This window comes from Chiloscyllium punctatum, chromosome 11, assembly GCF_047496795.1.
Source record: "Chiloscyllium punctatum isolate Juve2018m chromosome 11, sChiPun1.3, whole genome shotgun sequence".
Lineage (NCBI taxonomy): Eukaryota > Metazoa > Chordata > Chondrichthyes > Orectolobiformes > Hemiscylliidae > Chiloscyllium > Chiloscyllium punctatum.
The window spans coordinates 90,719,976-90,737,149 of record NC_092749.1 but is presented as its reverse complement, the minus strand read 5'-3'; the positions used below and the strand labels follow the sequence as shown (position 1 = coordinate 90,737,149).

General features: G+C 39.3%; 1 protein-coding gene across 2 annotated transcripts in view; it reads left to right on the top strand.

Annotated features, from left to right (window-relative positions):
• Nucleotides 1-17,174, top strand: part of kat14 (lysine acetyltransferase 14) — a 47,820-nt gene that overhangs the window by 3,907 nt on the left and 26,739 nt on the right. The window contains exons 2-4 of one of the 2 annotated variants that reach the window (XM_072581228.1): nucleotides 6,885-7,006; nucleotides 13,458-13,579; nucleotides 16,703-16,884. In XM_072581228.1, coding sequence (XP_072437329.1) covers nucleotides 6,885-7,006; nucleotides 13,458-13,579; nucleotides 16,703-16,884 — 426 coding nt within the window. The remainder of the gene's footprint in view (nucleotides 1-6,884; nucleotides 7,007-13,457; nucleotides 13,580-16,702; nucleotides 16,885-17,174) is intronic. The other variant, XM_072581229.1, reaches the window with a different exon arrangement.

Below are 17,174 nucleotides of genomic sequence, written 5' to 3'. Positions count from 1 at the left end.
TATAGATTTTATGTAGCTGAGGCCGCAGCACTGATATTTCAGTACTCCATTGAATACCTGCCAAGGTTAAAAAAAAAAGTTCCATTTATTCCTTCTGCTGGCTCCTATCCACTAATCCTCTATCCGTGCTAATATATCACCTGCAATTCAAGGAACTCTTATTTTGTCTATTGAGCTTTCAAGAGAACCTAGCCTTTTGAAAATGAAAGTCTACTATATCTATTGGTTCCCTTTATCTATACTATTGATTACATCCTCAAAACCTTCTCAATATATTTTATCATCCGGGATTCTCCTTTCTTAAAACGAAGTTGACTTGCTCCGATTGTAATTAGAAAAGCATAACAATGTTAAGACTTTCTTAATAATAGATTCCAGCACTTTCTTGATTACCATAGTTGAACTACCTGGCCTACAGTTCTTTGCTTTTTTCCTTTCTTAAATATCAGAATTATATTGGCTAATTTTTAGTCTGCTGGAACTGTTTAGGGAATTCTGAAAAATCATAACTAGTGAACTCACTATATTGCCAGCCAACTCTTTTAGAGTGCTGGGATGTTAATCATTCAATCCTGTGAATTGTTAGATTTTGATTCCATGAAATTTTCTAGTGCTTTTGCTTTATTGATATTAACTAGCTCAATTTTCTCACTCTTGATTAATCTCTAGATTTTGAAATACTTGTTTAACACCTCTGCCGTTTCTTTATTTTTCATGATCGTTTCTTTGGTCTCTGCTTCTGAGGAGTAGCTTACTTCAGCTACTCTCCTTTTTTTCTGTATTAACCAGTTTCTTACATTATTTGCTGCTTTAATCTCATTTAATTTTTCTCTTTTTATCAGCGTTTTGATGCCTCTTTGGTTTCTAAAACACTCGTATTCTTCAGACTTAACACTGTTCTTTATAGTGTTGTAAGCTTCTTCTTTTAACTTAATACTACCTTTTAAACCCTTAATAAGCCGTGCATAGATTTTTATCACATAGTCTTTGTTTTTCATTGATTTGTATTTTTGTTGAACATTTTGAATATCTCCCATATGTTTATTTACTATCATAACTTTTAGCCAATTGATCCGATTGGCCTTGGTCAGCTCTCCATTCATACCTATTAACTTGGTATATTCTTATTTGTGATTGGAATATATTGATCAGATCATGAGAGGTGTCAGTGAAATGTAGTTTAACTTGTTGTTAAACGCTTAGAGTTAATAGTGAAGTCTGAATGAGCCAACAAACCAGCTCCAGCAGGCCTGTTGGGACAGTTAAGTGATATTGAATTCAAAAGACAATCTTTTGTTATTGTATTCTGAAATCTTGCAAGCTGTAGGTGAAAATCTGTTAGTTGTGATGATGGTGCATGACCTGCTGACTGTTGTGCACTTTTGCAGATGTGTGAGAGGCAGTATTATTGTGGTATCAGCAATGAAGTGTCAGCTATTTGACGGTGATGCCTGACATCTAACTCTGTGTGGCACTCTTTTGCACTGGCAACCTTACAGTGTTAATTCATAATCATGGGCAAATGAAGTAGACAGTGATCATTTGTCCTCTGACACCGAAGCCAGGTAGTTTGAGTCATTCATGGTACTGATCTCTGCAGCCGCCTCCCTCCAGGTTGCCTTCATCAGTCAGGATGGCCTCTTATTGATATTCAAAGGGTAAAGAACTTTTCTTCTCTCCTAGACAGCATTCGGAAGAAGTGTTATGGAGACATTGTCAAATAGAGTTTCTGCTTTTTTCCTGGTCTTTAATATTACCTGGGGTGGTTGATGAGCACAGATTGAGTGATGCTCCTTTGTTGCAGAGAGTGAAGTTCAGTCCAGCTGTCTTTTAAATATGGCATCTTGATATCAAAGGTGGTAATGTCTTGGCGGGCATCATAGTGTCCTAACATAACTTCATAACATCATAAAATTTGGCATTTTAATTTCTGTGCATATGTAGTGAACAACTGAGAAGAAAGTTATCATAGGTACTTGAATAGGAAAGGTTTGGAGGAATATGGGCCGGGAGCAGATAAGTGGGACTATTTTAGTTTGGAGCTTTATTCGGCAGGGACTAGTTGGACTGAAGGGTCTGTTTCTCTGCTGTGTGACTGTCACTCTGACTCTAAAACCTGACCCATGCTTGAACAGGCTCCTGAGATTGTGGTGCTGGAAAAGCACAGCAGGTCAGGCAGCATCCGAGGAACAGGAGAGTCAACGTTTCGGGCAAAAGCCCTTTAGGAAACCCTGATGAAGGACTTATGCCTGAACATTGATTTTCCTTCTCCTTGGTTGCTGCCTGACCTGCTGTGCTTTTCCAGCACCACACTCTTGACTCTGATCTCTAGCATCTGCAATCCTCACTTTCTCCTCCTTGAACAGGCTTCCTTCCTGCTACTAGGCCAGCCTTCACACTTGGAATCAAAAAGAAAAAATATTCTACCCAGTATTTCTAATAGTATAGTGACACTTTGTTTATATTTACAATTTGCTGTCACCTTCATAACTTGATTCTTGCAGTTGCAAGGTTAGGTTTAGTGTTATAACCAGTGTTTCATAAATGCAAATTTGTTGTAACACGATTGATGGATTGGGGACGCTGTTTCTAAAGCGTGAACTTTAAAAACGTGTGTTGGCTTAATGTGAATACAGCACCAAAACTTGGTAAGCGCTGTTTCTGTAAAGCACAATTTTTGTATAATGTGGGGTTGCCGAAGAATGTAACCATTGCATTATAGAAGAACTAACCGTAGTTGTTTTCTTTTATAAATTTAATACAATTATCTCCTGGAAAGAAAAAATAATAATATGGAAAGTGCTATAAATACAGCAGGTCTGAAGAATGTCATTCAGGACTGGAAACTCAGAAGTTCATTTAGTCTGTTAATGGTATTAAATGCAATCAGACTCAACATATTGCCTTCAGTCTAGATCTGGCAAAGGATCTAAACCCAAATTATTTTCTGTCTTCAAAGGTGACTGGCTTTGTACAATTGCAGTATTTTCCAATTTTTGCTTTTCATGGGCTTCCTTTTCCTCTAGTGTAGGACATTTCTATAAGTTGTGTTCATATCATATGAAGATTTGAATGAAGTAATATCCATTAAAGTGTGTAGTGGACAAAGAACTATATGTCATGCATTGCCAAGAGATATAGTTCCAAGTCTACTGCCAGCTTAAGTTACATGAAATCTTGATGTGCAATGGATTGCAATGGGTCTGATTTCTATGGGTCTGATTTCTACTTGATATTTTTGCAATGAATCACCTACTGGTACAATTCAAACCTGGCAAATTGCATCCTTCAGTTTATTTGCATTCATCTGCAAATCAACAGAAGGTGTCATTGATAGTGTTATGGAACAGCAACAACTTGCTCAATGATGTTCAGTTTGGGTTCTGCCAGAATCTCTAGGCTCCAAAGTTTGTTAAAGCTTTGGTCTAACTAAAGACAAAAGAGCTAAGTTCAAAAGATGAGAATGACAGCCCTTAATATTCCAGCAACATTTGACTAAATGTGGCATCAAATGCCTCCGTAAAATTGAAGTAATAAGTATTAGGGAAGTCTTACCACTTACTGGAGCCAAATTTAGGAAGGTATTTATTGTTGGGAATCAAACATCTCAGCTGCAAGAGTTTGTCAAGGCAGAGTCTTCACCCTAACCATCCTTCAGAGCTTCTTCTATGACCTACCTCCTTCACAGTATCAGAAACGAATGTTGTTTGCTGATGATAAAAGCGGGTTAATTGCATTTGTAACTCCTCATGTAGTTAAGCAGTCTCTTTTTCCAGGTGCTGCCACATGTCGAATGTTCAGGCTTGGGTTGATAATGGCAAGTAATATGAGCACCACACCAGATTTAAGCAATCTAACCACTTAGATATTCAATGGTATTACTGTCGTTGAATCCACACCATCAATGTCCTGCAGGGGTCATCATTGACTAGAAACCTAACTGGACCAGCCGTGCAAATTGTCTGGCTACAAGAGTCGGTCAGAATCTGGGTATTCTGCAGTGAGTAACTTGCCTTTCCACCATCCATGAGGCACAAGTCAGGAGCAAGATAAAATATTCCTCATGCTTGCCTTGATGAATGTAGCTCTAACAATATTCAAGAGGGCCTGTTCAAAAACAAATGACGTTCCTGAATGGTACTTTGTCCACCACTTCAAATATTGACTCTTTGCGCTGCCGATGCAAGATGGGCTGCAGTAATGCATCAAGGTTTCTTTGACAGCACATTCAAAAGTCACAATCTCCATTTGAGAAGGATGAGGCCATCAGGCAGCTGGGAATTTCACTACTTGCAAGAAACACTCTAAATAGCAACTGCTTTCTTGGAAGGGTATTGTTGTTTCTTTAATTTTGCTAGGTTGATGTCCTAGAACTCCCTCCTGAACAGCACTAAAGGTGTACTTATCACAAATCTACAATGGTTCTTCAAGATGGCTGACCAGCATTTTCTTGGGCGAAATTGAAGATGAGCAAGAAATGCTGCCATTGTTGGTGATAACCCATGAATCGTGTTCTAAGTTCCTTTTGAGTGAATGAGACATTAAGCTGTGGTTATCCTGACAGATATTGATCTGGCACGTCAGTGAGAAAAGTGCACAGTTTCATCTTGTATTTCCAGCTAACATTCTTTCCTCACCTAGTGTGAACACACATTAATCACATCACTGCTATTAATAATACTGTGTTGTGTGTGATATGGTTGCTGCATATGGTTAAGAGCATACCAAAATAGTACCACAAACTGATAGCAAATGTTTTTTTTTGACTGCATCATTGTGCTTCCTCATTTCAGTCATTGTAGGATTGTTAATGGAACTATTTCTGCATTCTTTTCAGTACCACGTTTCAATGTTATTAGGGACTTAACTAAGAATAGATGTTTCCTGTGCTTTATATAATAATTGATTTGTAAACTATTTCAAATGCACATTGAACTGTACCCTAAAAGCTTATTGATATTTCTTTTCAAAACTTAAATACATCACGCTGATTAACTGTTTAGTTTTTGTGTTGCCACTGAACACTAGCAAAAGAAAATCTACATCCCATTCTGACAGCAATATCATCATGAATGTAATATAGACAATAGACAATAGGTGCAGGAGTAGGCCATTCTGCCCTTCGAGCCTGCACCACCATTCAATATGATCATGGCTGATCATCCTTAATCAGTATCCTGTTCCTGCCTTATCTCCATAACCCTTGGTTCCACGATCCTTGAGAACTCTATCCAACTCTTTCTTAAATGAATCCAGAGACTGGGCCTCCACTGCTCTCTGGGGCAGAGCATTCCACACAGCCACCACTCTCTGGGTGAAGAAGTTTCTCCTCATCTCTGTCCTCAATGGTCTACCCCACATTTTTAAGCTATGTCCTCTGGTTCGGCACTCACCCATCAGCGGAAACATGTTTCCTGCCTCCAGATTGTCCAATCCTTTAATAATCATATGTCTCAATCAGATCCCCTCTCAGTCTTCTAAACTCAAGGGTATACAAACCCAGTCGCAATAGCACTTTGTTGATTTCAGATTCTTTAAGGAAATATCAATGCAAATACTCTTAGCACTCAATTAAAACAATAAACAGCATCCAGTCATGATTGCTTGTGCAAACTAGTTTAAGAATTCGGGATTGCTCATTTGTGACACAGGTTTAGTTGTAGAATACAAAGGTGAATCTACAATTATTAGGATCTTTATTTGATATACACGTACTTCAAAAATGAGGTTTTTGATATTTGACATCAATTTTATTATGAACAAAATACTGTGGATTTATATTCTGAAAAATAAAACTGTGGCTTTCATGGTTTTAATTTTTTCTCTTATTCCCATTTCCTTTTCTTTGTGTCACTTACTCCTCACTAGGTACGTTTCTTATGAAAACTGATTTATTTCCAGCACCTCACCAATTGCTGTTTGCAAACAGTTTGAGCATGTACTGGCGTAGGAGTGGAATCCTGCTCAAACACAAATCTGCCTGACCTACTTCATACTTCCAGCAAGCACACTGGAGAGTGAGAACTGTGGCTTATTTTTGCCATTCTAAATTAAGCCAAAAGGCCAGTTGGTGCTTCCAGGGCCAGTCTAGTTGATAGCATTGAACTCACCATTCACCAGGGCCTGGATGTTATATTAAGTCTATGCATCAGATATTCAGTGCCTTCACCACCTGAAGAGGAGGATTTGAATCAGGTCTGAAGAGGAGTCAGACAAGGAGTGCTTGTGGGTAGGATACTCACCTTTCAGTCCAAATGTCACTCCAGAGACCTCAACCTAAAATCTTTGCTGATGGTCCTGGGCAGTACTGAAGTTGTGCTGCACTGTTGGAGGTGTTTTCTGCTGAATCTAGAAGTTGCCTGTCTTTTCTGCTAATGGAATTTTTCAAATCCATCAGTATTTTGAAGATGGATAGAGGATTTAGTTTTGGTTTTCCTGCCCAATATTTATCCCTCAATCACTCGTTAAAACCTAATATGTGGCAATTTATTTCAGTGTTCATCGGACTCAGCAGTGTGAAAATTGGCTACTGCATTCCCTGTATCATTATCCTTGTCATCACTTGGAACAGTTCAAAACAATCACTTCGTTCTGGTATGAAATCTAGTTGTGAGGTTGATAATTACGGAAGATGGAAAAAAGTACTTGGAAGAGGCATATGGTGAATGTCATTTAGCATGAGGTGTCTCATCAGCTTTGCTTGAAGCAACTTGTATTTTGGAGCTTGGCAGAGCATATCCTATACATTGCATAATCTGTTGACTTGAAATACTTTGTTATCTTTATAAAAGTAATTTTCTTTTCATGTTTCAACATAAATCAGGCCCTGCCTTTCTTTCTTTCAACCTGTCTTTCTTTCTTTCTTTCTTTCTTTCTCTCTGCAGCTCAGCTAAGGGCAGAACATCCTAGTTACTTGCGGGGTGATAACTTCTTTCGATTCACTTGTTCAGACTGTGCGGAAGATGGGAAGGACCACTTTGAGAGACTGAAGCTCACATGGCAACAAGTACGTAATATTGTTGAAACTGTGCTCAATGCATAATATGTCATAGAGTCTTACAGTACAGAGGTAGGCCCTTTGGCCCAATCTGGTCCATGCCAACTAAAATATCCATCCACTCTAACCTCATGTCCCTGCACTTGCACCATATACTTCTGAACCTTTCCTATCTATGTATTTGTTCAAATACCTTTTAAATATTGTTAATGTATCCACCTCAACCACTTCTGCTAGCAGCTCATTACATGTGCATACCACCCTCTGTGTAAAAATAAAGTTGCCCCTCTGGTTCCCTTTTATTCTTTCCCCCTCTAACCTTAAACCGATACTCTCTAATCCTCGATTTCCCAACCGTGGGAAAACGACTGAGTGCATTCACCCTATCTATGCCTCTCATAGTCTTAAATGCTTCTATAAGATCCCCCCTCAGTCTCCTAGCCTGTCCAACCTGTCCCTGTAACTCAGACTATTGACTCCTGGCAACATCCTTGTAAATTTCTTCTGCACTCTTTCCAGATTAATGACATCCTTCCGAGAGCAAGGTGACTAGAACTGAACACAATACTCTCAAGTGCAGCCTCACCAGTCCAACTGTAACATAACTTTGCAGCTACTATACTCACTGCCCTGACTGATGAAGATCAACATGCCAAAAGCCTCCTTTGCTACCCTGTCTCCCTGTAATTCCACTTTCAGAGAACCATGCACCTGAACTCTAAGTTTCCTCTATTCCACTACGCACCTAAAGGCCCTACCATTCACCATGAAATTCCTACCTTGATTTGACTTTCCAAATTGCAAGACTTCCCACTTATCCATATTAAACTCCATTTGCCATTTCTCAGCCCACTTGCCTAGCTGATCAAGGTCCTGCTGCAGTTTCTGATAACCTTCCTCATCTGTCCATGATACCGCCTATTTTAGTGTCATCTGCAAACTTACTAATCATGGTTTGTAAGTTCTCATCCAAATCTTTGATATAGATAACAAACAGCAATGGCCCAGCACCAACCCCTGAGGTACTCCACTCAAAAGTATCCTTCCACTTTTACTGTCTGCTTCCTCCCATCAAGCCAATTTTATATCCAATTTGCCAGCTCGCCCTCGATTCCACGCGATCTAACCTTCCAGAGCAGCCTACCATGTTGAACCTTTACCAAAGACCTTACTGAAATCCATATAGACTACCACCCTGCCTTCGTCGACTTTCCTGCTCACTTCATCAAAGAATTCTATCAAATTTGTGAGGCATGATCTCCCCACTCAAAACCATGCTAACTACTCCTAATCAAGCCCTGTCTTTCCAAATCAATGTAAATTATTACTCAGAATCTTCTCAAATAACTCATGTATCAAAATGTTAGGCTTTTACTGATCTATCGTTCCCAGGTTTTTCTTTGCGGCCCTTCTTGAAGAAGGGCAGAGCATTCACTACCCTCCAGTCTTCCGGATCCTCACTCGTGGAAAATGATGACATAAAAATATCAGCTACGGCTCCCACAATTTCTTCTCTAGTGTCTTGCAATGTTCTTGAATATATTTGGTGAGGACCTGGAGACTTATCCACCTTCATACATTCTAATACGTCCAACACCACTTCTACTGTGATATGGACTGTCCCCAAGTTATCACCACTAACTTCCTCAAGTTCCCAAGTCTTCATGTCTTTCTTCATGGTAAACGCAAAGCAGAAATATTCATTGAGGCCCTTTATGTATAAGCATGAAAGATACCCATGTGCCTAGATTGTATGTCCTCAATAAAATCACTTGTTAATTTGCAAGTTAGGATCAAAACATGATGGAATGAAAACTTGCAATTTGTCTCTATATCTTTGTCTGATGTTCTGTATTAGTTCTGATTGAATTAGATCATTATTATTGAAAGCTGCATTCTGTGATGTGGACTACTAATAATATGGACTGCCTCATGTAGCCAGTTGGATTTGATGTATTTTAGGGTCTTTGTTCACGGTTAAGGTAATCAAGAAGATTTATAGCTAAGTAGGAACTGTTTAATGCTTCTTTTCTATAAAATAGTGGCAAGGGAATGCTAGTAAAAAGGTCAGAACAAATGAAAGTTGCCCTCTAAATTGGGTCTGCATTATCTTGACTGCAAAATTGTGCAGTGGTCTATTTGAGATGTTTGAAGTATTGAAGACATTTGATTGGATGGATTTCGAGAAGCTGTTTCCACTGCTGGGGAGACCAAAAATGATGGGTGTAATCTTAAAATTAGAGTTAGGCTATTCAGGAAGGAAACCAAAAAGGAAATTTTCACATGCAAGGTGGTGGAGATCTGGAACTTTAAACCCCGTCAAAAATCAAAGTGCTGTGGATATGAGAGTAGTGGAAGCTTTGAAGATTCATATTTTTAGTAGAAACTGGGAAGAATATGGTGGGTAAAGAGAGTTGAGGTACTGATCTTGACTCTTATTGAAAATTGTGTAAGAACAGTCAAATATTGACATTTGTGAAATTGTAGTGTATATAGTAGCCTTGAATGCAAGTAATGATGCCACGGGATACTGGTAGCATTCCTTCACTCTCCATGGAGGATGTAAAACAGTCTCAGGCTAATTTCTCACTGCATCTAAGAATTTAGAGGGGAGAGGTCAAACGTATTGTGTTGAGTCCATAAATAACTGGTTGAAACTGACCTATCCAATTTCATAATGTTTGTAGCAAACATTTGCTTTCATTTCAATATGTTGTAACTAAATTTAGGATCTTGAAGGAGAGCTATAAAAATTTACTTTTGGAGTCAGAAGGGTAGTAAGTTTCTAATATTGTGATTGTGATTTTCGTGATATTTATTTGCCAAACATCAAATGGACTTCTTGCCTGTTTGTCTTGTCAGATCAATGTACAGGGTTTCTATAGCTGCTTAACAAAGTTAATTGTCCTTGCATATCGTTTCTCTCAAGCTCAAATCAACTTTCAGTGTATTTAATTTGCCAATATTTCTCAAGTTTTGCAAAAGATGGTGTACATTGTTATCGAAAACATAGAGTAGTACAGCACAGTACAGGCTCTGCGGCCCTCGATGTTGTGCCAGCCTTTTATCCTACTCTAAAATCAAACTAACCTACATAACCTTCATTGTACTATCTTCCTTGCGCCTATCCAAGAGTTGCTTAAATGTCCCTGACTCTACTACCAGTACTGGCAGTGAATTCCACGCACCCACCACTCTATGTAAAGAATCTTATCTCTGACATCTCCTCTAAACCTTCCTTCAATTACAGCCCAAATATATCAGTTCACATGCTCAGCAATCCCCGTATCCACAACCACTCCTGTTGAGCTTTCGCTCCACCTATTCATGAGGTAAGTCTTTAAGAGAGAAATTTACCTTCCCGGAAACCCCCGGTCCCTGCTCTCACCACTCCCCACTGCTGCAAAATCAAATCAAATTTATGTTTCATCAATGCATGTGAAAGAAAAATGGCTCCTCAATTTGAGAAATATCCTTTGCACTAGCAAACATTAGCCTCTTTTTATCAAACTATAGTTTTTCCTTTAAACCCTGTAGTCAGAAGATTGTTGCTTCAAGACTCACACTCAAGATTTAGCCCATAGATGTATGCTGGCTGTCCAGTGTAGCTGGATGATACTGCACTGTCAAAAAGACTTTCAATTGATAACAAGTACCACCCTTCCTCAGCTGTTGAGACTGCACTCCTCTGTATTGAACGCCACCTGTAAGAAGCAATGAGAATGTAAGTGGCACAGAATATTCTCTGGATGGGGCACTTCAGTGTGCATCAGCGACATTGCCATTAATAAATGTCTCAAAAGCGTAGGGAACATAAGAAAAACTATAATAAAAGGGAGGTGACAGCCTGGTAGTATTATGTCAGGACTGTTAATCCAGAGACCCAGATAATGTTCAGGGCAAGGGTTGGAATCCTGCATTGGCAGATGGTGGAATTTGAATTCAGTAAAAAAAATTCTGGTATTAAGATGATGAAGACCATGAAACCATTCTCAATTGTGGGAAAAACCCATCTGGATCACTAATACCTTCTGGGGAAGGAAACTGCCATTCTTATGTGGTCTAGCCATCATGTGACTCCAGATCCATAACAATGTGGTTGACTCTTAACTAGGTAAAAACAATGACTGCAGATGCTGGAAACCAGATTTTTGATTAGAGGTGCTGGAAGAGCACAGCAGGTCAGGCAGCATCCGAGGAGCAATAACATTGACGTTTTGGGTAAATGCCCTTCATCAGGAATGCTGCTGCATTCCTGATGAAGGGCACTTCCCCGAAACATCGATTTTACTGCTCCTCGGATGCTGCCTGAACTGCTGTGCTTTTCCAGCACCTCTAATCCAGGTTGACTCTTAACTGCCCTCTGTACAACTAGGAATGGACCATAAATGCTGACCTGGCCAGCAATGCCCTCATCCCATGAATGAATTAGAAAAGTCCAGAAGGAAGTGTTTTACAAAATCAAAAGGTGGGAGGACCATTATTGGCTGCGTACTGAGCGGTGTATCTGTTTGTGGACAGTGATGGAGGAACCAACAGGAAGTAAGAAACTACTTGACCTTATCCTTATTAATATCTTGTCACAGTTGCATCTGCCTTCACCAGTGTGGGTAGAATTATTCACTGCATTGTCTTTATGGAGACGATGCCCTGTCTTTACACAGATTATATCCTTCATTCCATTGAGTTGCGTGGCACTATCACCACACTAAATGAGATCGACTGTGACCAGATCCAGCAATTTGAAATGAGGCATCGATGAGACACAACAACAGAATTGTATTCGACAACAATCTGTAACATCATGGACTGGGAGATACATCACTCTACCATTTTCCATCAAGTCGAGGAATAAACCCTGGTTCAATGGTGACTGCAGAAAGGACAATGAAGAGTGCAAAACCAGGCATATCTGAAAATAAGATATTAACCTGGTGAAGTTGCAAACCAGAATTACTTGGATGCCAAATAGCTGAAGCTTTAAACAATGGAGTTAAGAAGTTTCACAAACAATTATCGTATCAAAACTCAGCTGTCTTGCCACATCCAGACCTGAATGATGGTGGAGAATTAAATGACTGATATCTAGAGTGAGCTTCGCAAATATTCCCATCTTAAATGATACAGAAATTAAGTGTGTCAACACAAAAGACCACACTGAAATACTTGTAACCATCTTCAAACAGAAGTGCTGAGTGGATGATCCATCTTGGTTTTTGAGGCCCCTAACATCACAGATGCTAATCTTCTGCCAACTTGATTTGCTTTAAGTGATATCAAGTAATGGCTGAAGGCCCTAGATACTGGAAAGGCGATGGACCCTGACAACATCCTGGCAATAGTCCTGAAAGCTTGTGCACCAGAACACTGGCACCTACCAGTAATGAGAAAATTGTCCAGTTGTGTTCTCCTGTCTATGAAATCCTCTCCTCCAAATCCGACAAGGCTAGTTACCCTCTCATTAGTTTCCTCATTATCATCAGCAAGGTAATGGAAAGGGTCTTGATAGTGCTTGATAGTGCTATCAATTAACTGTCAGTAGTTTGTTCCCTGATATTTCTTAAAAAATTTGTCCATAGGATGTGATCATCACTAGCTAGCCCAGTTTTTATGGCCCATCTCTAATTGCTGTGGAGATGTTGCTGAACAGCAAATGTCCTTGGACCCTGTACTGTTCTGTTAGGAACTGAGTTTTAGGCTTTGGAACCAGCAACAGTGAAGGAATGGTAATTATACTGTGGTTTGGAGGAGAGTTTTCAAGATGCAATGATGCTCAGTTTAGATAATGTCAGGGCCACTCAGCTTCTTTCCTCTTTATCCTTAGTCTAAAAATGGACAAAAGAGGTGAACCTGAAGTGAGATGACAGTGACTGCCCTTGATGTCAGTAGCAGTTGACCAAGTGTGACATCAATGTGTTTTTGCAAAATTGAAGTCAGTGGGAATGAATGGAAAACTCCACAGCGTGGAATCATACCTAGTACAAAAAAAGATGGTTACAGTTGTTGGAGAAGAAAGTGAGGACTGCAGATGCTGGAGATCAAAGTCGAGAGTTTGGTGCTGGAAAAGCACAGCAGATCAGGCAGCATCCAAGGAGCAGGAGAATTGACGTTTTGGGCATAAGCCCTTCAACAGGACATAGTTGTTGGAGGCCATTCATCTTAGCCCCAGAAAATGGCTGCTATAGAGAATGTAGATGGTCAGTGATAATTTCACATGAGTGCAGTAGCATTCTTATACCTCAGGCACAGTAGCAACCTGCACCAATATGCAATAAGACATTGGCAATATTCAGGCTTGGGCTGATAAGTGGCAAGTCACATTCAAACCAGATAATAACAATGCTCTACAAGACAAGATCCCAAGGTTGTGAAAATTTATATAAATGTGAGTCTTTCTTTTTCTCATAGGCTGCTAAGTGGAGTAAAATTTGAATTAAGCTTGTTCCTCTGGATTTTTCAGGTTGTGATGTTGGCCATGTACAATCTATCATTGGAAGGAACTGGTCGCCAAGGTTACTTTCGCTGGAAGGAAGATATTTGTGCTTTTATTGACAAACACTGGGCCTTTTTATTGGGAAGCAGGTAAAATAGGTGCACCACATAGGCATGGATTCAACCAAACAAAATTGTAATTCTCATGCTGTGTTGTGACAGTTGAGTTTATCACAATATTGGTTTGTGCTATCCTTACTTATTGTTTTATGAAGCAGTTTTCAATAGCTGTGCTCAGCAACTAGAGAGTAGTGGTGAGATGGGACAAATCTATAAACTGTGACTTGTACTGCTTTAATTTCCCTTTGACGCACTAGTAAAATGTTAATTTTTGCCGTGTTATCGGCTGTTCATCAAACAGGTTATTTTGGCATTTATATAAGTTTTGTACCATACTTCTCAGCTCGGCATGACTGAGAATTAAATGTTTAAAAGAGAGGATGATGTCGTAGATGTTGTTAGAAATGATTATTGCAAATTACAGTAAAAGTTATGTTTGTAAGCATGTTCTGTTCAACATCAGGAAGAAAGGTAATGCATTTCCCTTCAGGAACCATAATAATCTTGTTAATTGTTAGAAAATCTTGTGATTTTTTTTTCTAAATCTCCCATGAATGTCTAAGCACAGCATCAATTACTCCTCTATAGGTTTAAACTCTTAATTCTGTTTGTGGTTTGGATTGAAGGAGCAATGGCCAGTGTGTGAAATATTTCGTACCTTACTCCTTTGAGTCATAGTCTACTGATATTGCATCTATCCCTTTCCATCTGTATGTCTGCCTTGTCCGCTACTCAGCCTCTTGCTCTACTATTACACACCATACTATCATGCATTTTTTTTCCTATGGTGTCCAACCTACTGTTACCTTCCTCCATCCATACTCACTCATGTTTTGTGCCACCTCCTTCACTATCTGACTGTGGAAATTTGGAGCATATGGACTTTGCCTCCCTAACTCTTTTCTTTCCCCCTATTTCTTTGCCCACCCAGCACCACCTTCCAGTTATTATTATTGTTTTGAAATCGCTGTCTTGCCCTTTGTATTCTCTTTTACTTCTCATTCATTTCACAATCCTCCTGCTCATTGCCTGATCCCTGATGTATTTCTGCACCCCTGCTCTATTCCTGAGCCTTCCTCCTTCCCCTGTCTTCATTCACCTATCCTGTTATGTCTATATCTCCCCACCTGGCGAACCACAGAGGATTTAAACCTAAATTGTGATTAGACGTGGTTTTTTGTTTTGCAAATTGTAAATAGATGCAAGCCATAGAGAGGAAGTATGGGAATTGGAGACTCTTAGTCATGCAAAGAGGAAGCAGTGGAATAGGGGCCTCTTGAAGGCACTCCAATCAGAGTCAGTGAAAGCAGATAGGGATGAGAAAACAGACGAGCTTAGACAAAATGGAATTGAGATCCAGATAAGAAATTGGACATTGAGGCAGATATATTGTCAGTTAGTGACCTGATAGTATAATTGAAATTCATCACATTCATTAACATCCATCCAATAGCAGCTGAAATGTTTTATAGATAAATGTACTATGTTTCATTTGGAAGGAAGAAACTAAAGGATGTAAATGAAAACTGATTCATAAAATGTTTGGAAATGTAGAGAATTGACCAAGGCTGATGACTGTATGAATTTCTATTCAAAATGCAGTCTCCTGTATTGTTATAAGGAAATTAATTTCTCTAATATAAAACACAGAACTGCAATTGCTGAAACTCTGAAGTTAAGACGGAAAGTTAAAACTCAGTAGGTCTGACAGCATTTGTAGACTGAAAAACAGGCTTACGTCAGAACTGAAGGCAGCCGGAAAAGGGTTATATTTCTTGAAGGGGTGGCATGGAGACAGTGCCAAGACAGCAGAAAGGAGAGGCAAACAAAGGGGATTGCTGATGGTAAGCCAAGAGGGAGATAATGGTGAGTATGGTGCTAACAAGAAGCTTGAATAGTTGAAAATGGGTTGACTTGGCTGGGAGCAACCTGTACAAAACAGGACCTGGGTGTGGGAGTAGGTAACAAAGGTTACCTTTTGAGGAGGGTGTTCACATTCTGAAATTGTTAAACTCCAAGTTGAGTCCATGAAGGCTATAAATTATCTAGGTGAACATGATGTATTGTTCCTTCAGCTTCTGTTGAGCTCCAAGCGGAGCACTGCTGCAGGCCTGAGAGTAGCAGGTCGGGGTCGTTTCTTATGGACTGTAGGTGTTTCGCAAATTGGTCACCTCGTCTGTGTTTCATTTGTCCAATTTAGAGGAGACCACATTTGTATTTGGGAATCACTTCATCTTTCTATCATACCTAGATGCATACACCTGAATGTGATTTGGTTTTTTGAGATGATCAAGATTGTGCTGATGAGAAATATTAACTTTCCTATGTTTAGGGACCAGATATTTATTCGGGTTTAATTATTGTTGTCACGTACAATGATTCGTCCAACTTTGACAAAGAAAATCTCTGAATGTACATATCCTCCCATTTCACAGTTATAGAATGGTGGCTGTCTTTGTAACGTTCACTACCTGGATGGCTATGGCTTTCTACTTAAAAAAAGATTGCAGAAAACAGCACAAACTTTAGAAAATAGGTAAAATTTGGGTGTTTAAAAAGAGAAGTAAAATATGGTCATAACATTTTAGTAGAGTGTATATGCATAGTAATTGAAGAATGTAAAGATATAGTAATAATTCCAGCATGCCAAAATATCTTTGGATAGTAACATTAACTACAAGTCACAGTGTCAGCCCTGGGTTGAGCGGTAGCATTCTTGACTGAATCAGAAGATTTTAGTTTGAAACCCCAATCCAAAGTACATCATTTATGTTGAGACTTTTAGTGCATTATTTTGGGCATTGCCATCTTTCTGATGAGACACTAAATTAAAGGTATGTCTGCCTTCTCAGGTAAGTGCTGAAAATCATGTGGCACTATTTTAAAGGACCAGACTATTTCTTACCAAATGTTCTGGCCAATATTTATAATTGCTGTCATTACAACAGATGATCTGAACATTATCATACTGCTGTTATTGGGAACTTGCTGTATACAAATTGACTCTTGTATTTCTTACATTAGGATAATGCCTATGCTTCAAGAAAGTGTTTAATTGATTGTAAAGAGGTTTGGAATATCATGAAAGGGGCAACATAAATGCAACTCTTTCTCTCTTTCACTTTAGTCATATTTGTACTTATCGTGTTTTAGGAAAAAGACTTCAACCTGGTGGAGCACTGTGGCAGGCTGCCTCTCTGTGGGAAGCCCCATGTATTTCCGATCGGGTGCTCAGCAGTTTGGCGAACCAGGCTGGTGGAAACTGGTCCATAACAAGCCTCCTGTCATGAGGCCAGAAGGAGAGAGGCCATCGAGCACAACATTGAAGGCAAGAGGTGAGCTGGTATGATTAGATGCAAGATGTTTGTATTGGCATGAATTTTGAAGGGAGGAGGAATCATGATGTATCTAATATTTTGATGACTGGTTGATAGACACATCAGGTGTATGGAAGTACTTGCTAGCCACGTTGTAGACAATAAAGTGAATAATAACCTGATGAACTTGCATATAGTTCTTTATAAAGCAGCTAGTGTTGAACTGGGGATATTGTGTTCTGATTGTTAAGCTTCAGGACTTGGTGAATTAAACGTGGGTTTAGTTCTGATAAGGTTTCTTCTCTTTT